Below are 27,427 nucleotides of genomic sequence, written 5' to 3' on the forward strand. Positions count from 1 at the left end.
TAAGATGGTCGGCTATAGAAGTCGTGAGAAATAAAACAAGCTCCTCTAAAATGTCTTGATTTTGTATAAGCGTCAATTGGGTTGGGACCTGGGACATTTATGTACTATGGGACATGACATGGCCGTCTTTATTGTGAATTAAAGATGGCCATGGTTGCAGATACCTCATAATATATACTTTAGATATGTAAGTACTTTAAAATTATGGAATTGGACTGCACTCTTTTTGGGGATAACCTTATAAACAAAAAAGAAGAATTCTATAAATGTAGCAAACTTCAAGTTAGCGAAACAGCTGTAAACCAAAATAAAAGAAGTGCAGGTTGCAAGTAATTTCCGTTAAACCGTTAGAGCGGTTAAAACGGTTGAAATTTGAATAAGAAATATTGTAATTACTGAATTTTAATAAAATATTTATTATTTTAAGGAATGAAGATCGTTAATCACGTTTACTGCTTATATCTAGTTCTATTTTTACAAGGACACGTAATTTTTGGGAATTGGATTAAAGACATTGGAACATTTCTGAGTTTTAAGCAGGAACACCCAGAAAACAATGAAAATCTTGAAATTTATCAACAGAAAATACCTTACGAAATATCATCGACTGACGAAAACTTCTTGAAGGAAGCTGCAAAACTAACTGATCTTGTTTTGTCTGAGCTTGACTCCTGTCAACATAGGGTAAATATTGTATTATTATCAATATTATAACTAGTTATAATCAAAACCAGTTTTCTTTTCATTTTTCACATTCTTGCAGTTATGTCCTGTACATACTTTACCCATATTTAATTATACACAATCTTGAAATTGTGCATGCATGTATTTTTATTTATATTTGTAAAATAACACTACTACATGTAGAATTCCAGTAACTTTATGTTTCATTTGCTGAATACTTTCCTATTTCATTCATCAGTGATATTAGTAATTGTAGTTCATATTGTTTTTGGGAAGCTTAGGTTGTTGTTTTGTATATTTTTCTTTCTTACAGGATGGCATTTTGAGAATGTGTATCTTATTATGCCAATGTTTATATTTCAAGAATGTGAATTTTAAGTTCAGAAGTTATTTGGTGCTTTACTTTTTGCATTTTGAATGTTTTTTACACACTGATGGACTGATGTGCCAGTATGGCCTTCTTGTTATTTGCAATTACTGCCTTGGTCATATTTTTTGTTAAAATTTGTCATGTCAACTATCTGCTCTTCCATTTGTGGTTCCCTATTGGTTTTGCTTGAATTGAATGCTTCACTATGTTCCTACCAAGAGATTTCACCTGGAAAATGAATATCTAGCAGGAGTATAATATAATAATATAATGTAAAAACTATTCTGGTTTAAATATTAGTTTATGATAAAGCAAGCGGGGAAATTCCATTGTTTGTGTTAAATAATTTATTACAAAATATTCAGTTATAGTTATTTTCAGGACATTTTATTAGGGCATGGGGCATGTATTCTACTAGTAGAGTCTCAACCGAACATATAACTCTAACATAAAGCAAGATCTGTGTGTCTTTTATATAATTTGCACAATAATCAATATTAGTAACCAATATTATCAATTAACTTGTTTTTTCTTTCTAGGTAATTTTGAAATTAAAATCTGATTGCGATAAACTAAATGATGAGCAGTTAGCAAAAATGGCAGTACATCTATTAAATTGTCAGTCTTGGGTTGAAGGAAGACCTATATATGCTTGTACAGATGAAATGTCTATCAAAGATTGTACAATATCTATGGACTCTGACACTTGGACAAGCTATCACCTAATGAGCAATAGAGCAAGAGCAGTTTGTTATTCTATAAGACAGAGTCAGTTCCGAGGTTTGGCAGAACATACTGTGAATCGACTAATGGAGGCAGCTAAAAATCAATTAAAAAATCTAGGAGAGATTACAAATACACAGCAAGGTTTAAAAGACATTACAGAAAAAACCTACTATACTCTTAAAGAAGGCCACAGAAACTTGTTTGAACAGCAGGATGATTTGAAAAAAGCACAGTTTGTGGGACAACTGGCTATTGAGGATAATATTAAAAGATTATCTGATGAAAAAAGACTGATCAGAGAGACCCACGACAACTTAGTTATAATGACAAGAGCAGTACAAGAGAAATTAGAAACTTCTTTAAACCAATTACAGGATCAGACTGATGAAAGTAAAATTAATCATAGAGAGTTACTTAATGATTTGCTTATTATTCAAGAAAAAACTAAAGATATCTTCGAAAAAATAGGTAAGTTAGTACTTGCTGATTGCTGATTTTTATTCAAAACTGATTTATTTATGGTATTTTTTAAGTTGAATTTGGCTTCGTCAGTTTCCAATTACTGACATTTTGTGATGCGGGATGAAAAAAAAATGTGATTCTTCTGAAAAATGCATGGCATGCTGATAAACAGTGAAATTATGTCAACACGCACTGATATATCATTTGGTATTGTTATTATATTTTATTTTCTCAACAAATTGTGTAGAATTCTCAACATAAGTTTCAAACCAGTCCATGAATGGTTTTAATAAAGTTGTTATCAAAATAATTCCAGACCAAGGTCTAAAATCTGGAAAACACTGCATAATTCCAATTTTTTTACAAGAATGATGTACACATATCAGATCTAGGTCCATCATTTCAAATTACAAGTTTTTTCTCTTATTTAGTATTTATTGTCTTAATTTATTTTAATGTTTTATATTGTAATACCAACATTGTCCATAAATTTTTTTTTACTTATTTTGAACACTGAAAACTACTAGTTTTTTAATTTTTCATAAATTTGTTTTATCAAATTAATCTATCATGTTTAAGTTATGTCCTTGGATTCCAGTATAGATGGTTTGATTCTCATATTATGAATGTGTAATAATTGAAAAGTTATGATTGTTAAAATGCTTGTTTTCCCAAATATTAAGTATATGTCGATATATGTCTGTTTTGTTTTACACTGACGGATGTATTAACTAAAGAATGTAGAGAATGTGGGAAAATATGAATGTAGTATTGAAGAATGGAAAAAATACCATTGAAAATGTAATGGCTGCCATATAAAGTCATTCGTAGGAGGTAATTAATATTAGATGTGCAATTACAAATTACTAAAACATTTCATTAGATTAACAATTCTAGATTGATTTGTTACAAATGACCTTGGCGGTTTCACCTTTTTCCAGTTTTTGTTTTTATATGTATATATATATATATATATATATACAGTATACTCCCTCTATAACGAACACGGTTATTACGAGGTTTCGCTTATAACGAGATACATTAGATGTCCAAAATAAGATCCAAAAACGTGTTTTTTATGTTTTTGGTCGGGTCGTGGCTATAAATAAATACCTTTTCAAACAGCCCCTCAATAAACTTAACTGCAGCCCGCAATAAACTTCTTTACAATGAATAAATACAACTGTTTCACATCTTTAGAAAATATGATGGAATGATACTGGACCATTTAAAGCAGTTAAAAATGACAGAGTTTTTAAAATTGCAGAAGCAATAGTTTATGATATCCTTGAGAATACGCTTTATTTATACATTATGTAGTTGGAAAAAAATATAAGTACAGATTTTTTGTTTTAACGTATATCATTGATAATAAAAGTAAACAACTCTTTTATGTTTTAATATATTTCATTGACAATAAAAGTAAATAACTTTTTTTCAAAAACGCCATTCAAACAATATTTATTAGCATCTTATATTGCTCCGAATGGCTTCACTATAGGAAGTTAATGGTTTAGAAAACTACAGATTCATATGTATGCACAGTATTATTATTGTCTGATATAACGAGATCGGCTTATAACGAGGTAATTAGTCTGTCATTTCAGTTCTCGTTATAGAGGGAGTCTACTGTATATATGAATTATTTATTGACACTATTCTTACCTAGTTGCCTGCACAACACGCAAGCTAGAAGAAATGTATACCACCTTGTCAAACGCCTCAAAAAATATGGGCCTGCAAGTAAATGAGGAGAAAACTAATTCCACCAATTCATGGTTGATAACTCTACCTTTGAAGTGGTGGACAAATTCACATACTTAGGAATTTGAATAAAGAATCTTGAGAAGAATATTCGGTGGCATCTGTGAAAATGGTGTTTGGAGAAGGAGGTACAACTACGAGATATATTACAGATATTAACATATATTTGGTGGTAAAGACGTAGTATCCTTTATAAAAATAGGAAGACTAAGATGGGCAGGACATCTGGCAAGATCACAGCAGAACAACCCTCCTAGAAGAATCCTTAAGTCACAACATGTGGGAAGTAGAAGTAGGAGTAGGCCAAAACTCAGATGAAGGGATGGTGTAGATGAGGATGGTAGACAATAAGAAGATAAGAACAATAGGCGTAGCAAACTGGCAACAGTTGGCAATGGATAGCAGAGACTGGTGTAATAGACTTGGGAAAATCGAGGCTCTTTTATAGGGCTTTAGCACCAATGATGATGATGATGATTCTTCTTTTTATTTTAAGAACATGTCTTGTTTTTTTCCAATTTGTAGCCTAAGTTGGGATTTTAATGTTCATCTTTCATACCAGCACTTGGAGGGTCTATTATCACCCATTCTATAAATGTGGTCTCTCCATCCTCTTTTTGTGGCCCTAGACAATTTTACATCGTCGATGTTATAAAGGGTCCTGATATCGCTGCTCCTCACTATATCTCAAGTGTTTTGCCAATAATTTATCTTAGGGTCTTCATTTATGTCGTTCTTTTAATTTGTTGTTTTTAATTTTTTTGGTACTGTTTCTAATCTATAAAATATAGTAGTCACTGTAGATTGTCCGCATCTTTAGATATTATCACTGCATCATCAGTATAGCAAAATATTCTAAATTCGGTATTGCCTATTTCACTAACTTCTTGCAGTTTTTACTTCTTTGATGATAATGATCCATAAGGACATTAAATGGAATCAGGCTAAGGTAATCTTCTTGTCTAATTCCTGTTAAGGCTGGTATCTTGTTGGACAGCTTATTGTTTGCTCTTATGAAAGCTCTGTTCCTGATGATCAGTTTATTTATTGATGCAATAATACATATGGTTGTTTTTTGTAGGTTTCATTCTCAAATGATGGTATAAATCCAATTTATCAGTTTTTTTTATAATTCAGTTTAATTCTATTAATGTAATTATTAAGTTTATAATATAATGAATTAATTTTTCTCAATAGTTTTAATTGAAATGGTTTTATTTTCAGAAAAATCTTCATCATTATTAATTAAACAAAATGAAGACTTCAACCGGCAATACAGATCAACATTTAAAAGCCTTCAAGAAATGAACAAAACAGTTAGTGATTTGGTTGTACTAGTCAAAGGAACTTGGTTATCTTTAGAAGAAAGACTTACATGGATAGTAGCGGCATTAGGTGGAACAGATACAGCTATAGATAGAATATATATTATCATATGGCACTGTGCATTTATGTTAATCGCCATGTTAACATGCGCCTTTTTGGCAGCTAGGTCTAGCACAAGGTTTGTAGTAGCGTTGCTACCGCCATTAAACCTTGCAGTAGCTTTACATGGTCAGTACCAATATTTAGATGTTTTAAGTTTGGTTGTTGCGATTGGATCATTTGTAGTAGGTAAGAACTGAACATTTTCTACATAACATAGTAATCAGATAGAGATTTATCACTGCTGAGTATTTGCTAACGATTTATTTTTTATTCATTTAATACACATTAACAGTTTAAATTACAATATACAGTATCACAGTTAGGATTCAAAGCTTGAAATTACTTCTAATATAAAATCAATATCAAAAAGTTTAAAAAATCAAACTAAAAATCTTACATACTAAAAAATAAACAAAATATAACAAGAACAAAATTCAAAAATACCAATATACACATCACAAAGCAGGAGATCTTTTTAACTGGCCTTTCCAGCGAAACAAAAACAAAGGCTTTTAAAATATTATATCTACAATTACCGGGAAACAATTATTGTCTATTCACTTTAAAGTATTTACTAATGTTTTTCAATCCTTCAGGGTAAAACTCATTATGGATAAACCCACTGCTTAAAACTACTTTTAACAAATATTTACAAATCGATGTACGGGGCGTTGGAAATTTATGTGCCCGCGTTCTATAACAAAATCAAATTTTTATTTTATCTTTGATTGATAAAATAAATCATAACAAAATCCCCGCCTTGTTTTTAGATAAAATTTTTTTTATAAGTGCAATAAAAAAAATGTTTTCTCTCAAACAACAAAAAAAATTTCTCTTGTTATCATTTTATCCCAACTTAATTCTTTTATCTTACCTTAAAATTTTATAAATTTGTCTTTATTCGTGGTATTTGTACACATCGTGGATATTGTAAATTCCTCGTATCTTTTCTGATTCCACATGCCTCATAACATAACTGTTTATTCCATTTTCATTGTGGATGATACATGGACCCTCGAAAACAGGCATTAGTTTTGCGTAAACGTCCCCAGTGGGATTTGATACTCGTAACGCCTTTACAAGCACCTTTTCTCCCTTCTGAAAAGTCACTGGTCTTCGTCTTCTATTGTGACTTTGTCTTTGGAGATATTTCTCATTACTGCACTGCAGCCTCCTCTGGACAGTTTCCAAAATTCGTTGATATTCCCTCTGCGCAGGATCTTCCCATGGCCGTACCATATTAGTATTAAGCCCATTGCTTAAAACTACTTATAACAAATATTTACAAATCGATGTACAGGGCGTTGGAAATTTATGTGCCCGCGTTCTATAACAAAATCAAATTTTTATTCTATATTTGATTGATAAAATGAATCATAACAATATATATATATATATATATATATATATATATATATATATATATATATATATATATATATATAATATATATATATATATATATATATATATATATATATATATATATAATATATATATAATATATATATATATATATATATATATATATATATATATATATATATATATATATATATTATAAGTGATTATTTCGACCAAAAAATAATTTATAAATAAGTTAAAATTATCGGGTATAGTGGTCTATAGTAAAAATCTTTCTTTTTTCTAAATTACTCAATATTTCGCTATTTATTTAAAAGCTTCCTCAGGAGTAAACTAAAAACAATTTGAACATTACAAAAAATGGCGTACAAATACATTTTAAAACACTTACAGAATTTAAAAGATTTTGCAAATAAAAACTGACATTGAAGTATTTGAAATATTGAATGTCAAGATTAAATTATCTTAAGCACGTTCGTTACAGCTATACGATAAAAAATTAAAATTATTTCAAATGTAAAAATAAAAATAACAATAAAAGAAAAGTTAGAAAAATAATATTTATTTGATGAATTATTAAGGTTAGTTGTTATTAAAATTAATGTTGGCTATTTTTAATATTTATAAATTTTGTTCAATATGTTACAATATATGTTACTTAACTGTCCAGTGTCCGTTTTATAATTTAAAGTGTTTTTATTTTTATTAATGTAATACATTTCAAGAAATAATCTACTTTTATAGTTATCAGACTGTGCCAAAATGTGAGCTTTGTTATAGTCTAGCATATGACCAGTGTTTTCATAGTGTTCAACCACTGCGCAAGTATTTTTTCTTAAGCGGCAATCACTTTTATGTTGTGTGCTGCGTTGTTTTAGCCATTGTGATGTTTGACCAATATAGCTATTTTGACATCGTAAACACGGTATTTCATAAACGACTTATATAAAAGTAATGTCGTTTATGAAATACCGTGTTTAGGATGTCAAAATAGCTATATTGGTCAAACATCACAATGGCTAAAACAACGCATCAATCTATATATATATATATATATATATATATATATATATATATATATATATATATATATATATATATATCTAAAAGTATATTCTGTTTCAGCTCAAATTTTAATAATATGGGCGTGTACACTGAAACCAACCATAGTTGGAGCTATTGCTTGGAAAAAGGATTCCAAAAAAAGTAGATCACCAACCCCAGCGCCAGTAAAAACTTCGTATAATGCTGATCTTCTTAAAGAAACGCATCGACGTAATATATCGAAGAATGATGATGACGATTATGAAGATGAAAACACAGATACTTTCCAAGATTATAATATGACACCTCCAGCTTCTAGAAATGGCGACTACTTGCCTCGATCGGCATCTAGAAGTAGAAGTCGAACTCCATTGTTTAATACTAGTTTGAGGGCTAACTGCACGGCGACAACCAGGGCAGGTACTCCATGCAAACTGACAACTCTTCCGGGACGTGACTTATGTTATAGACATCTAGGAGGTAGTTCAGTAGCTGGATAGGTCATATAAATTATGCATTAAACACATTATTTAAGTTAAAATTGGGTAATGATGATGGTAGTTGCATAGTGTATAATAATGACGAACATCTTAAATTTATTGATTTTATTGATCTTTTCCTTTTTTGATTATTCTTATCGTTTTATTTTATATTTAAAAGTGTTTCCTCTTTTCACTTCCAGCCTGAGAACAAGTGATGTTCAAAAATTAACACTATATGCTTTTGTATTTTTAGAATATTAGAAGTATAGTTTTACTCTTTCTGTTCAAACAAACTTACTTTTGATTAATTCGGCACCATTAATTAGGTTGCGGCTATAACCGTCATGGCGCCTCCGGACTCTAGACACTAAGTAATAGGACGATGGCGGCTATTATCAGCAATCATTTAAAAACATAAAGGACAGGTTTATTGACTCAAATGAGCAATTTTTTGTGTGCAACAAAGTATTTTTGGGAGTTTTACACGAAATTTTAGTTCATAATCAAATAAAAATAAATAAAATGATAAAAAATTTATTATAATTTTATAATTATTACCCATTATTTTCAGTATGCCATGTTTAAAGCATGGTGCAGGTTTTGATATGCAATTTTTTGCAGCAATATGATGTTTATTTTCATATTCCCTGCTTATAACATGGTTTAATGCTAAAGGACATCTTCATAGGAAATTTTCTCAGTAAAATGCTGTGTTCCATTGTAGTTGATTTCATTGGTTTGGATTCGTGCACGTTTAAATTGAACTAAAGACCTTCTATTCTGTTTATAATCGATACCAGTTAGAGATAGTATAATTGCTTCCCTGTATTCTATAAACTTTATTTGAGAACCTGTCTTTTTTTTTTAAGATCTAGCAAGAGTTCTACACTACTACATCCAGTAGATGAAAGATTATCTTTTTATACCATCTCATTGTTTTTCGTGGACAGGAATAATAATTTGATCTGCTCTGTCAATACCTGATATATTCTGATTACAATGCATTATTTCAATTGGTTTTATCTTTTCCTCTTGTGGTCGGTTAGCTGTGTTTATTATACTTGGGTCGTAAGCTATTGTTAGACATAGCATATCCCGTTTATGTTCCCATTTGGGCACGTATGTCTGATTTTGGCATCGCCATACATTTTTTCCTCTTCTAAGCTTGCGAAGTGTTATTTCTTGCGGCACTATTTACTCGAAGAGTTCCTGTCACAAGTAATTTGTTAGATAATGATAGACTTTTTGTAATAGTTATACAAGAACAAATGATGGCCTTTGTTTAAATATGACTGCATCAATCCCATTGCTAGACTTTCAATAGTTGTCATGTTTTCATCTTTTTCTCGATGGTCTTTGTATATTTCTATGTTCAAAACATAAGCTTGAGCTGAACTTAGTTCCTAGAATTTAATTTCGTATTTTGCCCTTTTACGTACGTGCGAAAATAAGCTTTCCTCTAAATGATAACAAAGATTTGACTAATGATAATGCTTCTTCTTCTTAAAGTGCCCTCTCCTCAATGGAGGTTGGCTACTACAATTTTAAACTTCTCTCTTAAACCCTATCTTCAGCTGTTCTTATTAGCTGTTCAAAATTTAGCCCTGTCCATTGTCGGATGTTTCTGAGCCACGATAATGCTTCATTTGGTGCATATGCATTAGCAAACTTTTGTATGAACAAATCAAGAAATATTTTTATTTTTTTCAAAGGGTCGTTTAAATTTTCTTCTTGAAAAGCATCTCAATATTTTCTCAAACTTCCTTCCAGACATTTGTGAAGGAAATGCTGGGCGGTAATGTAATGCATCAATGGAAAAGAGTTTTCTAATGCTGGAGAATTTTAGCTGGGACTGAAGCAAAGACAAACATAAAAACTTTCTCATTTCAGTCGTTGCCTTACCACTATGCCTTGTATTTCTCCGTATTTAATTGCAAAGTTTTATTCCGTAATCATTCGTAGATTTTATAATCATTTCCATTACTTGGTCATCCCATATCTTCTCAATAACCTGAATTGGAGAAACATTTTCGTGTATATCCAAAAGAAGTTTCTTATAGGTGTTGTATTGATGTGCCATGTCTCATCATTTTCTCGTGCTTTATATTTTTCATCTGTAGTTAATTCATTATCTTCATTAGCGGAACTATTATTTTTAGCACTGTCAGCATCGAATTCAGATTCACTGTTGCTTGAGCCACTACTTATTTCCTCAAAAAGCTTCAGCAGCCTAGCCTGATCTTTTTTAAAACTGGCCATTTTCTGTCAATAATAAAACATTTTATATTATATTATTATTTATTGTATATTATATACATATATTTACTATTTACATAATTATTATTTATTTATATTAGATGTATTAAATGTAAAATCATAAAAAACAAAAAGTAAACAGTATAACAATAAATATCGCTAATCTATCAAAAAATGCTAAATTTTTTTTTATTTCTATTTAAAGTGAACAAAATCAGTGAACAGTAATAAACAAATATTAACCAGAGTTACCACTATACACTAACGTATAAATGTATCAATACCAACTATAAATTCAAGAGAAAACACGATCGCACAACTCCTTTCACAACCACTTGCATACTGAACCTGCAAGTCGTGTAACAAGTGGAAAACGAAGTTCAACCTAAAAAAATGTTTCCAAAATATGACACTAGGATTCTACTTGTACCGTAGTGTCTAAAAACGAAGTTTCGTTTTGGACGGCTATTGCCGTAGTATCACCCGGTGTACTTCGCTTTGACGGCTATAGACCAAGTGCCCGCCAACGTATTAATTGTTATTTTCAGGGATGTTTACGATTATTATTTTTGTGTATAGCTTTGTTTGGTAATAGGTAGTTTGCGTAAGGTTCCGTATCGATTGTAGAGAATCGTTTTACCCATTGCATATATCACAAAACCAACCAGCTTTCGATTATCCCAAGTATCAAACGTACAGGAAAAGCATGCAAAACACATTTCTACTTTTACCTTATTAAACCTTTAGAAGAAATTGACCTAAAATGACGTATTTCCAAGAAAACGTATCACAAAAATTTCTAAATTTATTTTTAAATAGTCATACGAAGTTAAAGACTTCGCAAATGCACGCGAAGGATCGTAAATTCGTAGCAGGTGAAATGTACTTTGCCTCTGTGGACGAGGAACAGGATATGTTCACGTGTAATTTTTAATATATCTATAGCTTAGTTGTAAAAAAATAATTTATAAAATTGTAAAATTTGTAGCTTATATACCGTGGTGAATTGAATTAGTGGATTGATATTTATACGTACTTATTTCTTGTATATATGTGTATAGATTTGTACATATTTAATAAAATATTTTAAACACAAAATCATTTTTATTTATCATTCGTCCCATAGCCTTTACATACACGTAGTAGAAATCGATAAAAATTATCCGATTATTTCTGGAAAACCAACATATTGTGTCATTCAAATATATTCATACAGTGTGTAAAAGCCTAATGGAATAAATTCATTATTTAGGTTACTGTACATATTTATAAAAAATCCCGAAACACGTCAAATTTAAATTATAACTTGACATTCTTTAACGTGAAAATGCAACCCCTACCTTCAACCCCCTTAGAATGACAGGTACAACCCCCAATTTTTAAAATAGGTAGTACAGGCTTGTGATATATCGTTTGAAAGGTCTTTTCATTCTCCATTCAAAAATGTTGTCGCTTTCAAGTTTATTAAGGTTAATTAAGATAAAATAAATGAAAATCATGTGGTTACCGAAATTCGCTACAATACAATCAAAAACTAAAATGTAATGCAAAACGTAATAAAATGTAGAACACGAAAAAGAACTATGAATGTTAATGAAGTAGATGTTCAAAATGTTCACTAATCTCAAATAAAACTGTCTTCTAACATTATTTAACATAACAGGCGTGATCGACCTAATCGCAAGCGTTATTCGTTCTTTTAAGTCATTTAAATCAGAAGGTTTAGTTTTGTACACATGGCTCTTCACATATCCCCATAAAAAGAAATCTAATAATGTAAGATCAGGTGATCGCGCTGGCCATTCAATCGATCCTCGCCTCCCTATCCACCGATTGGGAAATATTGTATCGAGGTATGTTCCATGAGCTCCTGAGTAGGTATCATCTTATAGGGATGCAATTTATTTTCTTTTAATATGTTTACTATCGATGTATGGCTAGCATTGAATGTAGTGGATGCCTGTCTACTCGATGTATGTGGATTTTCCTGAAACTCAAGCAACACATCTAATTTGAGTTCATCACTCAGTGCATTGACAGCTGCTTTTTTTATCTGCCTTACATGACCAAAATCGCGAAACTGCTTCTCTATTTTACTTATTGTTCCTTGGGATATAGGCGGTAAATTAGGAAATTTCTCATGAAATAGGCGAGTTACTTCCTATTGTGTTCGGGTGTTATCTCCGTAACCAATCATTTGTAAAACTGTTATATGCATTTCCGTTAATCTTACCATTTTTCAGAATTGAATTGAACGAACTTTTTACTTAAATTAAAATACTGACAACTTAAATAAAACAATTTACTAATGCGTGTTAAAATAACGTTGCCACGAAAATTCTTTAAAGTTTTTTAATGGTTACCATCTAAAAACCACATTGCTATGGTTTTTGTTCACTTTCTCATTATCAAGACCTAAACGGGAAATAAGTTTTGAGCATATTTTAGCGAATTTCGGTAACCACATAATTTTAATTTATTTTATCTTAATAAACTTGAAAGCGACATTTTTGAATGGAGAATGAAAAGACCTTTCAAACGATATATCACAAGCCTATACTTCCTATTTTAAAAATTGGGGGTTGTACCTGTCATTCTAAGGGGGTTGAAGGTAGGGGTTGCATTTTCACGTTAAAGAATGTCAAGTTATAATTTAAATTTGACGTGTTTCGGGATTTTTTATAAATATGTACAGTAACCTAAATAATGAATTTATTCCATTTGGCTTTTACACACTGTATATTCAGAAAGTGTATTTAAGGAATGGACAGATTGCTGCGATTTAATCGGTGCGTCGACGACACGATTTATCTCGCAATATAAGCGACAGCGTTTTTTCATGTCATGAACACAGTGCTGCGATTAGACGCTTGAATTGAACCGACGACTACAGCATAGTCTGGAATGGATTCTTCAGAATCGGAGGCAGATTTGATCTTGCTGGTTGCTCTAGCAGAGGAGGAGGACCAAAGGTAAAATATATAAATACAGTAGACTCCCTCTATAACGAGAACTGAAATGGTAGACTAATTACCTCTTTATAAGCCGATCTCGTTATGTCAGACAATAATACTGTGCATACATATGAATATGTAGTTTTCTAAACCATTAACTTCCTATAGTGAAGCCATTCGGAGCAATATAAGATGCTAATAAATATTGTTTATGAAAAAAAGTTATTTACTTTTATTGTCAATGTTATACGTTAAAACAAAAAATATGTACTTACATTTTTTTCCAACTACATAATGTATAAAGCGTATTTTCAAGGATAACATAATTATTTCACACTATAATTATATAATTTATTTACATTTATTACAATTTATACTCCTGACAATACGCGCGTTACATTTCAAAACTCGACTCGATATTATTATTCAGACTAACGGTTTACAATGAAAATTCTCTCTCTCTCTCTATATATATATATATATATATATATATATATATATATATATATTATATAAAGTGGAGAAATAAAAGACAAAGAAGGTGGCTACTTCATCTATTTATTGAAGACGTTTCGCTTTCTGCTCAGAAAGCATCATCAGTTCATCTAAAAAGAACAATATGAAACCAAATATATATATATATATATATATATATATATATATATATATATATATTAAATATCCGTTCTTCTGGAATCCCTTCGAAGCGGGCGGATGTTGACCTGTGCTGACCCCTGAACTCTCTTGAACGGCATGGAAAGAAGACCGGTTTTATAGCGGCTCGCAGAACCTACGAGAACATACTTGGATAATAAAATGTTTACATGTTAAATATGAGTCATATTTAGCGTCTAGGTATCTGGAAATATTATACCAAATATCTGTTTTGATATAATGGACAAGATTTAATATCTATTAATATTGTTTATAGAAAAAGAAAAATTGGGACTCGTAAGATAAATTTGGAAAGAACAACAAAAAAGAATTTCATACGTTAATGCCACAACTTCGATCTGACGAAAATCGGTTTTATAAATACTTCAGAATGAAAATTGGTTGTTTTGATGAAATTTTAAACAACGGAAGAAAGACTAGCCATTACTTTGAGGTAAATGAATCATCACTCATTGTATTTTTATTTTTATATTCTTTTATATATCAACATTATAAAGGAGTATACACTCGTAAAAAGTAGCTTTTGAAGCCGGAAATGATTGTTCGCAATCTGCACTAGTGATACTTGGATTATGTTCAAGTGGAATGGTTCCTTCGTCTGGCGAAATAAGTGGACTTTCATAGAAGTTAGGATCAGAGATGCAACTATTGGAATTTGATGGTTGAGAACTCTGGTGTAGTTAAATTATCTGCTGCTGCTCTTCATAGTGCATTACCTCTTGCTGTGCAATTATTTGGGTAATTTGTAGTTTGGTTTCAGCCTGACTTTTTCTAGAAAATTATTTTATCAAGCCTGCATATGATAGAAACAATAAATCTGTTGAGTCTTTTGCTGTTTTTTTTCTGCTTTCAAAATAAGTAATAATAAAGTCAACTGCAGTTGTAGGTTTTATATTTTGTACATTTATCACTTTTCGTTTTTTTTTTGGTGCTGGTTCTACAATCGAGGTGGTGACATCAGCACAAGTAGCAGGCTCTTTATTTTTTGTAGGTAACGGTACTCCAGATAGATCACCAAGTTCACTCTCTTCGTTACCAGAAACATATACACCATCATCTTTCTCAGTTACAGACTCCACTTGAGTAGCAATTTCCGGCACATTTGAAGAGGTTTTAGCAAAAAGCAAGAAAGCTTAGAACATTTTCATACTTTCAGCCCATTGCCATGTATTTTATGCAGCTTGCCCAGTTCTTGTTTTGATTACTCTTAAGTATCGCACATAAGAATCACGTTAACTTGTCCACCTTCTCTTCAGTTCCTCACCTAAAAATATAGGTACTATTTTAAGTTTTTAGCAACAGGTGACAGCAGTACAATAGGGCACAGTTATCGTGTTGGATTTTCAACAATTGCTACAATTAAAAATGAAGTATGTGAAGCTACACGTAAAATATTACAGCCTATTTATCTTCCTGAACCAAAAACAGAAATATGGCAAAAATCAGCTGAAGATTTTCTAAACATGTGGCAATTTCCAAACTGCATCTGTCGCTTGGACAGAAAACATGTAACTATAAAATGCCCTGGAAAAACCGGGTCAAACCATTTTTGTTATTTGAAAAAATTCTCAATAGTACTGATGGCTATTGTTGATGCCAATTACAAATTTATATGCATTGATGTAGGAGGGTACGGGAAAAATAGCGACGGAGGCATATTTGAAAATTCAAACGTGGGCAAGAGGTTTAATGAATGTTCCTGAAGATACAAAAATCTTCCTGGGTAAGTAGAACCTTGTCCACACGTTTTGGGCCTTAGCTTTGAAATCTTGTTAATGAGACCTTTTTCCTACAAACAATCTAGAAACGACAGAAGAAAAGAAAATTATAATCCTCGTTTATGCCGAGCTAGACGTGTGGTCGAAAATGTGTTTGGCATTTTAACTCAAAAATGACGAGTATTTTTTAGGCCAATTGAGTCAAAAGTTGAAACTACAATTTCAATTGTTAAAACTTGTTGCTTTTGCATAATTTTTTACGCACTAAAATAAACCAACAAGGACTAGAGTTTTCAGAAACTGAAGAAAACTTAAACAAAGCTTTTAATAATATAGAAAGAGACCCAATGCGTGCAGCTAACTTAGCATTTTAAACTACAGAAAAGTTTGTTAACTATTTTAATACTTGATATGTAAATAAAAACTCTAAATATTAATAATTAAAGAAAATAAATAAAAATAATTAATTAATAAAATAATTAAAGTGAATAAAAACTCTTAAATTAAAATACCTACGGGATTCTTTCATCAATTGTTATTTACGTTGTTCATGTTTTCTTTTCATTTGTTCGCAAATTACTGAAAATGGATCATGATTTAGAAGTACTTATTTTAGCAAATGCTCATGCTGATGATGAGCATTTGCTAGAGTTCATCATTTTAAATAACATTGTGGGTGAACATGTATTACATCCACAAAATCAAGAATTTGATTTAGAAAACATGTTGGAAGTCGATGTAGAAATAAATTTTAGGTTTAGCAGACAAGATATTCCTACACCTACGCAAGAGCTTTACGCCTACCAGATTTTATTCATACCAATACTAGAAACTCTGTTAGTGGTAAATGCATTTGCATTCTACATTACTTTTGAAATTAGGCCCTTATATTTTTGTTTTTAGGAGTGATGAGAAGGCTCGCATATCAAAGCAGGTTTATAGATCTTCAACTTTTATACAATTTGCCACCTCAATTATTATCTCAAATTATTAATTATATTGTTGCGTTAGGCTAGTGTCTGATGTAGTCATTTTAGAAAATTATTACAAATGAACTTGGTTTAAATGAACGACAAACAACATACATAACCTGAGAAAAAAAAATAGCGCAACGAATTCCGCGCAGCGTAACGGCTCCCCTCATAACGACAGACCGTATTTTCAATAACGCAACGTAAGCCAAATATCACATTTGCGCATGCTCTACTGCCAAAATAATGCGTGCTGTAATACAGCAAGTGCAAAATTGATCTGCAATATCTATCATCGCACCAATGTGTTGGTTCTCGTTAATCGCCGTGCCCATTCGTCTCGTGAAAATTTCGCATCGGGATGTTGTCGTCAACGCACCGACCCATCAATCATCAACCATCAATAACCCAAAATTGCGGCTCCATGTTTACAATAGTTTTTCTAGTTGTCCACTGTTACTATACAAAATGCATTTTTTATTAATTGTTTTATTGCGGCGGTCTTAAACTATGTATTGCGTGAGGAAATGTCTTTTGAATTGAATCCATACCATTTCAATTGGATTCAACTCACAATAGTATGGAGATAATCTCAGAATAGCAACATTTTTCTCTTTGTACATCTCGTCGATTTTATATATTCTTCTTCTTAAAAGATATATTTGTCCAGGAACTATGTCTTAATATGATCTTTATTAAACGCTTATGTCGGAATCACTTCTCTCCTTGAATAGTACGAGGCGTTGTCCATCATAACAGATTTTTCTAGATTAGGAAGTAGCTTTTCCTTAAACCATTGTTCAAATATAGGACCATCCATCTCATCATGGTCTTCCTCAGAGTTAGCTAAAAACCAAAAACCACATTTTTTAAAGCCCAATTCACTACCAGCATGCACAAATAGGGGCCTCGTTGTTGCGGCTGTTTTAAGCCTGTTGACAACCCCTTAACAAACGCATCCCTGGCTGAAGTCACTGAGAGGTCTTTCCATTCCTTGGAAACACTATGTCCGACATTCATCTAAATAAAAGACGGTGTATCCTTGAGAAGGAAATTTTTTATCTCACGCAAATACTGATGCCTCCATTTCAGAGTATCGAGCCGTTCCATTGTGGTTGACTTTACTCCTGGTTTGTAAAAAAAAAAAATTTAATGTGCGTGACATTTTTGCTAAATCTTTGTCTTTTTTAACCAGTGCAAAAATTTTGTTCAATGTCAGCGGTAAATTTTAAAAGAAAAAACTATACACGAGGGCGCGGAGTTGCACATGAACTACTGCGTCGTAAGTTAACATTCTGCTGTTCACTCTACTTTTGGTACACTTTCTTGTTTTTTTACCGGCCTTAGTGCTCGTTCAACAGCTCCTTTGTGTATTTTAGAAATAGTACTAGACCCTACATCAGTCATAGCACTTACTTTATCGATTAAGCTTCTAACACTTTCACCACTTTAAAAATATATGATAATTAAATACATTTCAAATAATTTGTTTTGCACAGATGTCAAAGATATTCCCTTGGCTTAAAATTAAATTGTGAAGTCAGTACTAAACAACCACAAAGCTTTATTATCATTATAGGTACGAAGATATTTAGTTCATTCAACATGTCATTAGAACCATGATTCTAATGGCATGTTGTATTGTCATCGAAAAACAATTAATCTGCTGTGAATATAATTAAAATAATATAAAATTATCTTTCGTAAATATTTATTTAATTAAAATCATTTTCCCTACTTTTCATCTGTGTCCGATGGGCACTTCTGGTCAGTTACGTTTACGTTAGAAAACATTCATTTTAATACTTTTCCATGGAAAAGATAATACAAATACAACACTGAATCGTGTTTGTGCTCGTCGTGGCGTCGACGCGCTTCTATCGTTAGTAAGAAATACGTAGCCCTATCTACGCAATGTCCCGTTCTTCACGTGAAACGCTCTATAGCGAAGGACTGCATAGAGATCTACAGCATAAAATGTATCGTAGTATCCATTGAACCTAATGGATTTGCCAGTATTAATTAAAACTAAGTTTAAATTATCAGTGAGATTATTTAGGAGCTTACCACATCCCTTAGGAAAATTGTTTTACCGCCGCTTGAGTGATCAGCATCTCGATTTCTTAGAAAAGGAACATACTTTTTTTAATGTCACATTTTGGTGCTTGATGAGGGTCCTTCTAGGCATATGAATAATTGTTCATATTTTTGTAAAAGAAGCTTGATGGATCATATATGTATAAAATAACCATTGGGGGTTTTGTAATTTTGTTGTAACAATTTTTTTGTTTAGGAGCCAGGATTTTTTGGTTTAGGATAGGTAAGATAATGTTTAAAATAATAAAAGCTGCAATATGTAATCAGATTATAATTATAGGAATAATATATTAATACAAACAAAAGTAAAACTAAAAGAATCTCTAGAAAGATGATTGGCAGCCGTAATTAGTATCATCAATTTACAATAAACGTGTACAGTTTAAATAAAAGGTATGATTTAAAGGCTAATAAAATAAGCGAAAACTTTTATGTATTAACGAAAGTGTATATAACTCTACCTTCGGTTCTTAAAAGGTAAGTAAAAAATGCAAAAGGTTTAAATATAGACTGTTAAAAAAGTTAATGGTTTTAAACATACTTGAAAAAAAAGGACCAACTGACAGATGGTCAAAAATTTCTTACATTGGGGTCATGTTATGGTTTCCCCGATCAAAGATATTTTAATTTTAAGAGCACGTTTCAGTTTTCTTCAGTGGTTTGAAGGAATGATTAAACATTTATGTAAATAATCATGTTCTGGTTTTTGTGGTGACTCGTGCAACTTTTTTCAATAACTTAAGATGGAGCTTTCCAAAAGTTTATTCGTTAATAAAAAAATATTATTCTTTTTATACCACTTTAAATTATATTTCACAAAAAGTTTGCACTTTTACTACTAATACAAAGCACACACCAAGAGTAGATTAATAATATTAAATAAGATGCATACTAACTAAAATGTACTTAGGTAGAACATTTTTAGTAGTTGTTTATCGATGTCCAATCTACAGTACATATAAACCTAGTACCTATCTATAAATCATAAAAAATTCAATATTTATAAATTTGGAGACACTTTTAAATTTTTTAAATGATATGAAGACTATACATATCCTTTATTAGATACAGTTGGAAAGGCAATTTTACATCACACATTTTGCTGGCCCGATATTTTAAATAAAGGGGGGGGGGATGTGTGTATGACATTGACGAGTATGATGATATGATGATGATCAGTTACGTTAGCCTACTTATTTGGACAACGAATTAGTTTAACGGAATAACAAAAAATTACAAATAAAAATTGCTTAGAAAAAAAATGGATACAAAGAGAGAAAATGACTATAGATACTAATTAAGCCAAACCAAAATCAAAGATATACTTACGTATATCTAAATTAAATGTTAATGTTTAAATAGAAAGAAGACGTAATCGTAAATGATAATAAAACATAAAGAACGACATTGGAAAAGAAAAGCTAAAAAAAAAACGTTCGTAGATGAGAAACATCACATAATAAATCAGGCTATGGTTTGACGAACCTATGCGATAAGCAAAAGAGTAGTCTCCAAACTCGCTTAATCGGGACAAACTCGAGTGAGAAGATACACTTACAGTGTTAGATATCAACTACCTTTTTTCATTAGATATAAAAATACATTTCTTTAAATTTATATATTACAAAAACTTAAAAAATGTTCTAGCTAATATTCTATATATATATATATATATATATATATATATATATATATATATATATATATATATATATATATGTATATATATATGTATATATACAGGACATACAATAAACCTGAACCAAACTACGATGCTATCTAACATTGAAATTAAAAGAAAACGTAGTTAAAAATCATAGAATCAATAGAAATAGAAAAAAAATCCCAACAGTCTAAACCACAGAGATGATGCTAACATGGAAAACGGTATTAAAGAAAGTCAAAAATACATCAGACCACAAGATGGTACAATACACACGGACAGGACCAATCACCGGAAGCCTCGCGGCTATTAAAAGTAAACGCATCGACCAGCAGAATCAGTTAACTTCAAGCACCAGCAAGAAGCACTACTACCTGACTTGACAATGGCAAGTGCGACTTTGCCGAAACGACTTTTCGTCAAAATAATGGTTTTTATCACGCGGAGTCAAACCATAGAATGCATATATATGCATAGATACAGAGCCCAGATATTGTTAGATTTGTAAAGTCACAAAGACTTAACTGGCTTGGTCACCTAGAAAGAATGCCAGATAATCGAGCTGTAAAAGTAGTCCAGAGATGGAAGCCCCAAGGAAACAGACCAAGAGGAAGGCCCCGTAAAAGATGGATAGACGACGTAGAGAGGGATCTTAAAACCATGAACATCAGGCAGTGGCGAAGAAAAGTATACGACAGGGCGACAGGGATTAGAAGAAGAAGAAGACTATATATATATATATATATATATATATATATATATATATATATATATATATATATATATATATATATATATATTAAAAGACTTGCAAGTATTGTTCTTGGTAAAATCTGTATTGGTAATGTTTCACAGTACTTATTTTAAAAGGAGAAGCTAGACAAGACTCTAGAACGCACTTGTTGTTTTTGGGTTCGTTAAGAGAGCTAGTAGACGGTTTGCCAAAATTAGAAGATGGAATACCCCGCATTATACCATTGGCAACTCAAATTTTCCAACAGTTATGCCAACGCTGTTGTTGCGATGCGGAAGAAATGCGAAACTTCGTAGCAGATATTGTAGGAAAATTAATCTTATTGAATAGTAGAACTATATTGCCATTATGGAAATATTTACTAAAATCAGAATCTTCTTTAAATAGAGCTAGAGTCATGACGGCTTTTAAACTGATGGTTACAGATAAACCTCACCCAATTGATGAAGCATTAATTGAATGCATAGGAGAGTTTCTGCTTACTTTGTAGGATCAAAACTTGTACGTAAGACGAATTGCTTTGGAAGCGTTCAGTAGAGTTGTCCAAAATAAACCATCACTAATTAAAGATCAGCTCGATACTTATTTAGGTATAATTTATCGACAGGCTGCCATTACACAAAATGGGATATCAGAAGTAGAGGGTTATTCTATCCCTACAGAACACGTAGATTATGATTTAGAAACTAGAAAGGCAGCATTACGAATGCATGTTTAATGTGCTACATGCTTCTTATGACAAACTTGAAAAATATATTTTCATTAAAAATGTGGAAACCACACTAAAAGATGATATGACAGATTATGATCTACAGATCATAATATACAGTTTAGTAGCTAAATTAGCAGAAAAATGTTAAGAGGAAGTTGTAGAGAGGTTGGAGAATTCCAACTGATTGAGACCTATTACAGATACATTCCAAATATCAGCAGATGGCCTTTCGACTGAACAATTAAAAAAACATATTGCTGCAAAAAAATCAGCTATGGGAGCCTTAGTATCTTTTATCGGCCTACCAGACGCAACGAGAATTAGTTACCTCTATGATTTTGTCAACCAAGTCATGAAAACACCTGACGTGATACCTATATATGAAGAAATTATAAACGATCTTTCAACTTTAGCCAGAATCCGCATCCAAATGGAGTTTTATGATGGTGATTATAGCGCTCTATACTAGCTGTTTTACTGCAATGTTTATTGCACTGTTCAAATTATAATTAGGTTAAGGTATAAGTATATACATACATACATTATATATATACATATATATATATATATATATATATATATATATATATATATATATATATATATATATATATATATATATATATATATATATATATATATATATATAAATATATAAAAATTGTAATTAACGTAAGTTGTAGATTTTACAGTACGAAAAATAACTTGGTAAAATAGTCTAAAACGATATAAAATGTATCATACATTTAATTAACTATTTTGTCAGTATAAAGCGCTATATTACCATCATAAAACTCCATTTGAATGCGGATTCTGGGTAAAGTTGAAAGATCGTTTATAATTTCTTCATATATCTTATATATCATATATCTTCATATATCATGTATCGTCAGGTGTTTTCATCACTTGGTTTATAAAATCATAGAGGTAACTAATTCTCGTTGCGTCTGGTAGGCCGATAAAAGATACTATGGCTCGCATAGCTGATTTTTTTTGCAGCAATATGTTTTTTTAATTGTTCAGTCGAAAGGCCATCTGCTGATATTTGGAATGTATCTGTAATAAGTCTCAACCAGTTGGAATTCTCCAACCTCTCTACAACTTCTTTTTGGACATTTTTCTGCTAATTTAGCTACTAAACTGTATATTATGATCTGTAGATCATAATCTTTCATATCATCTTTTAGTGTGGCTTCCACATGTTTAATGAAAATATATTTGTCAAGTTTGTCATAAAAAGCATGTAGCACATTAAACATGCATTCGTATGTGCTGCCTTTCAAGTTTCTAAATCATAATCTACGTGTTCTCTAGGGATAGAATATCCCTCTACTTCTGATATCACATTTTGATTTATGGCAGCCTGTCGATAAATTATACCTAAGTAAATATCGAGCTGATCTTTAATTAGTGATTGTTTATTTTGGACAACTCTACTGAACGCTTCCAAAGCAATTCGTCTTACGTACAAGTTTTGATCCTGCAAACTAAGCAGAAACTTTCCTATGCATTCAATTAATGCTTATAATCAATTGGGTGAGGTTTATCTGTAATCATCAGTTTAAAAGCCGTCATGACTCTAGCTCTATTTAAAGAAGATTCTGATTTTAGTAAATATTCCCATAATGGCAATATAGTTCTACTATTCAATAAGATTAATTTTCCTAGAATATCTGCTACGAAGTTTCGCATTTCTTCCGCATCACAACAACAGCGTTGGCATAACTATTGGAAAATTTGAGTCGCCAATGGTATAATGCGGGGTATTCCATCTTCTAATTTTGGCAAACCGTCTACTAGCTCTCTTAACGAATCCAAAAACAACAAGTGCATTCTAGAGTCTTGTCTAGCTTCTCCTTTTAAAATAAAGGATAAATACTGTGAAACATTACCAATACAGATTTTACCAAGAACAATACTTGCAAGTGTTTTAATTTATATATATATATATATATATATATATATATATATATATATATATATATATATATATATATATATATATATATTTAGCTAGAACATTTTTCAAATAGAATCTAGATTTTGTTAACATTTTTTTGCCAACTACCCTCATCTACAACCTACGTTAATTACAATTTTACTCGATATATATATATATATATATATATATATATATATATATATATATATATATATACATATATATATAATTAATTCAAACCCTTAAATCAAGCCCGTTATTCCATTGTATATTATAAACGTTTGTAAAAAAAAAATTTAGACAAAAAACATTGGTAGTCCTTTTTGGATACTCTCCTGGATTTTAAATCTTTCATATTCCCTATTTAAATTTCTTAAATCCACATTTTCGGGCTCTATGTAGACTTTGCCTCTGGCCGCTGCTAAATGGGCATAATACGTTGGAGCTGGATAGCTTACAGATCTGTTACATCGGGTGAACATGTGACATAGAAAATACGTAAGTTGTTCAATGTCGTCGTTTGACATATCGTTGTCATCCCATAAGGTACAATACTTTGTTGGTTTTGCTACTCCCTGAATACTGGCGTGGGAAACGAGGTAGAAGTCTTGCATAAATGGATGCGTAATATGCGTGTCTACGCAAGTACCTACAAAAAGTATAAAGTGTCACAATTTTTTTGTCCCAATCAAAATACAAATCAAAAATACCGTTTTCGACAAAATATTCTATATATTCTAACTAACTCTAATGTTTACCTGCTGGAACGTTTAAGTTTCTGTCATGAGAATCTCTTGAATTCAATGGGAAAAGCCTGGTATGATGACGTTTCTGGACGACAAGAAAAGTTATGGCTGGTTCATAGCCTTCTCTTTGGACTCTCTTGCATGCTGATCGAATAGCTCGTACTTCAGCACTTGTAACTTGTTCAAATTGACCGTCTGATACTCCATCTCTGAAAAAGATGCACAGGTTCTGAAACTGATTTATTGCGTTAACTTATTTTTAATTAAAATTGCACTTTATTCCCGTGAAATAAAGTAAATAATAAAGATGCGCTTGTTTATATTATATTTTGAAATTTGAATTTTTTCTGAGGAGCAAGTTAAAGTGATTTTACATGCACTAAAAAATAATAAGTTTTTTTAGATGATGTATTCGAAAGAAATGCGACGCCTTTTGAGGCTATATGAGGATGTAAAAACAGATGCATGTAATGATGTAATGTGATGGGGATGTAAACTCAACAGTCTTCCAGTTTAAACCTCGTTGATTATAATTGCGCAGAGCATTCGACATCGTCTTCGATGTCTTCTTCAGGGCTTCCGAGGTCTCAGTCTCCCGAGCTCCCAGACACTACTACAAGGATCACTAATCAATGGTTTACTGGTGCCGGGAATAGAGGACGGTTCATTTATACCGTCGATGGTGACGTGGTTTGGATGGAGGTTGGCGTGGAGATTGGCGCGATCAGTAGGATTCTGACTGACGGGAGGAGCGGACAATATTTTCTTAATGAGAGATCTCCAAGTCGAAAGTAAACAACACTTATTTCATCTTCCAAAATCAATTCTAAAGTCAAATAAATGATGCCCCAATGGGCGCCTTGGCCAGATATCGCTATCGTTATGGCGCATTATCTCCATTAATGGCCAATATCGTTATGGAAGATTTCGAGACCTGAGCACTATCCACATCAATGCTCAAACCCATAATGTTGATGATACATTCCATCTACAACCCATCCCATCCGAAACCCATCTGGACGGTACACATCCTAGTATCCAGTTCACGATGGAGGTGGGCACTGATTCATCCCTACCGTTTCTCGACGTTAGCATAAAGAAAAACCAATCCAAAGGTTTTCATCACTCTGCTTATCGAAAACCCACTCATACCAATCGTCACTTGCATGCCAACTCTTATCCTTTCCTTTACAAATTAATTCAGTCATTAACCCATTAGTTCCCAACGATGCGTAAACGCAACATTGTGAATTTTTTTGGAATTAGGAAACATTTTTAATTGTATTTTTTTGTTAAATGTATCACTAGTCAAATATAATTTTTATTGCTACATTTTATTTAAAACAGGACATTAAATACGAATCTAATAAAATATTTTGAAATAATTAAAAAGGTATATATTTTTTAATTTAGTGAATATTGAAAAAATCGATGTAATTTCCGTACTAAACATAAAATTATGTTTCTGGAATTATCAATATATATTGATATATCTATCAGTAGAAAAGATTTCAAAAATCTTTTTTGGTTTTCGCATACCTAATCGATTTCAATAATGTTGAGTTTACAGATTTCAAGAATTTAGATATATATATATATATATATATATATATATATATATATATATATATATATATATATATATATATATATATATATATATATATATATATATCTGCGATGTGTAAAATACATCTACATCCAAATTGCTTTGAATCATTTCACAGTAAATAAAAATTATTTTGTTCTGGCAAATAAAATCGGGTATACGCAACATTTTGTTATTAAAAAACTAAGAACTTTTATTTTTTTTTTAACTTGATAAATGAGTAGATATAATTTTAGCAATAAAATGCAATAAAAAAACAAAATTTGTTTTTCTTCTACTCTTGGGAACTAATAGGTTAACACGCTTGTCTCCAGATCAATACGCCTTTGCGATGATGCAAATAGAGCTGCCGAGCTCTCTAGTTATCCAAAGCCCTCATCCAAAACGATTACCGCAAAAATCACATCAATAGGAACATCCACAGACATCAATCTCCCGCTCAATGTCAACCCAAAGACTCAGACCCTCATCATACGAAAGCTTTTCTTCCTTACATCAAAGGTGTCACTGACAAAATCGACAAAATTCTTAAATCAAGAGGAATAAAGATGGTATTTACCCCCCAACAAAAACTTTTATCTCTTGTCCGATCAATCAAAGACAACATTCCAAATAAACAACATGGAGTTTATGAAATTCCTTGTACAGACTGCGTCCGATAGGCCAAACAAATGGTAAATTCCAAAATAGGATTTATGAACATTCCATTTCTGTTCGCAATTCCGACTCAACTTCAGCTCTAGGTCACCACCATCGTCATACACGCCACACAATTGATTTTGAAAACTCCAGAACCATAGCCCCATCTGCTTCTATAAACCAAGAATTATCCGAGAAGCCAAGAAATTGAAAAAAAAGGCCAAATTGTCTCAATAAAAGAGATGACGGCATACTGTTACCTTAGACTTGAAGACCTCTCATTAAGAAAATATCGTCCGCTCCTCCCGTCCGTCTGAATCCTACTGTCAGAAATGTTCACGCCAACCCCCGCGCCAGCCTCCACCA

At 31.5% G+C, this 27,427-nt stretch overlaps 2 protein-coding genes across 2 annotated transcripts in view; one reads left to right on the forward strand and one right to left on the reverse strand.

Annotated features, from left to right (window-relative positions):
* Positions 1 to 266: 266 nt before the first annotated feature.
* LOC140432471 (protein brambleberry-like) lies at positions 267 to 10,847 on the forward strand. Its single transcript, XM_072520382.1, has 4 exons — positions 267 to 684; positions 1,594 to 2,248; positions 5,231 to 5,620; positions 7,925 to 10,847. The coding sequence occupies exons 1-4, from the start codon at positions 430 to 432 to the stop codon at positions 8,341 to 8,343; spliced, it is 1,719 nt and encodes a 572-aa protein (XP_072376483.1). The 5' UTR covers positions 267 to 429; the 3' UTR covers positions 8,344 to 10,847.
* An 8,405-nt stretch (positions 10,848 to 19,252) lies between these two features.
* AGO2 (Argonaute 2) overlaps positions 19,253 to 27,427 on the reverse strand; it is a 72,695-nt gene continuing 64,520 nt past the window's right edge. Inside the window, exons 10-11 of the mRNA XM_072520385.1 lie at positions 24,826 to 25,022; positions 19,253 to 24,716 (exon numbers count right to left, since the gene is read on the reverse strand). Of these exons, the coding sequence (XP_072376486.1) occupies positions 24,364 to 24,716; positions 24,826 to 25,022 (550 nt within the window). The 3' untranslated portion in view covers positions 19,253 to 24,363. The remainder of the gene's footprint in view (positions 24,717 to 24,825; positions 25,023 to 27,427) is intronic.

This window comes from Diabrotica undecimpunctata, chromosome 1, assembly GCF_040954645.1.
Source record: "Diabrotica undecimpunctata isolate CICGRU chromosome 1, icDiaUnde3, whole genome shotgun sequence".
NCBI classification, from domain to species: domain Eukaryota; kingdom Metazoa; phylum Arthropoda; class Insecta; order Coleoptera; family Chrysomelidae; genus Diabrotica; species Diabrotica undecimpunctata.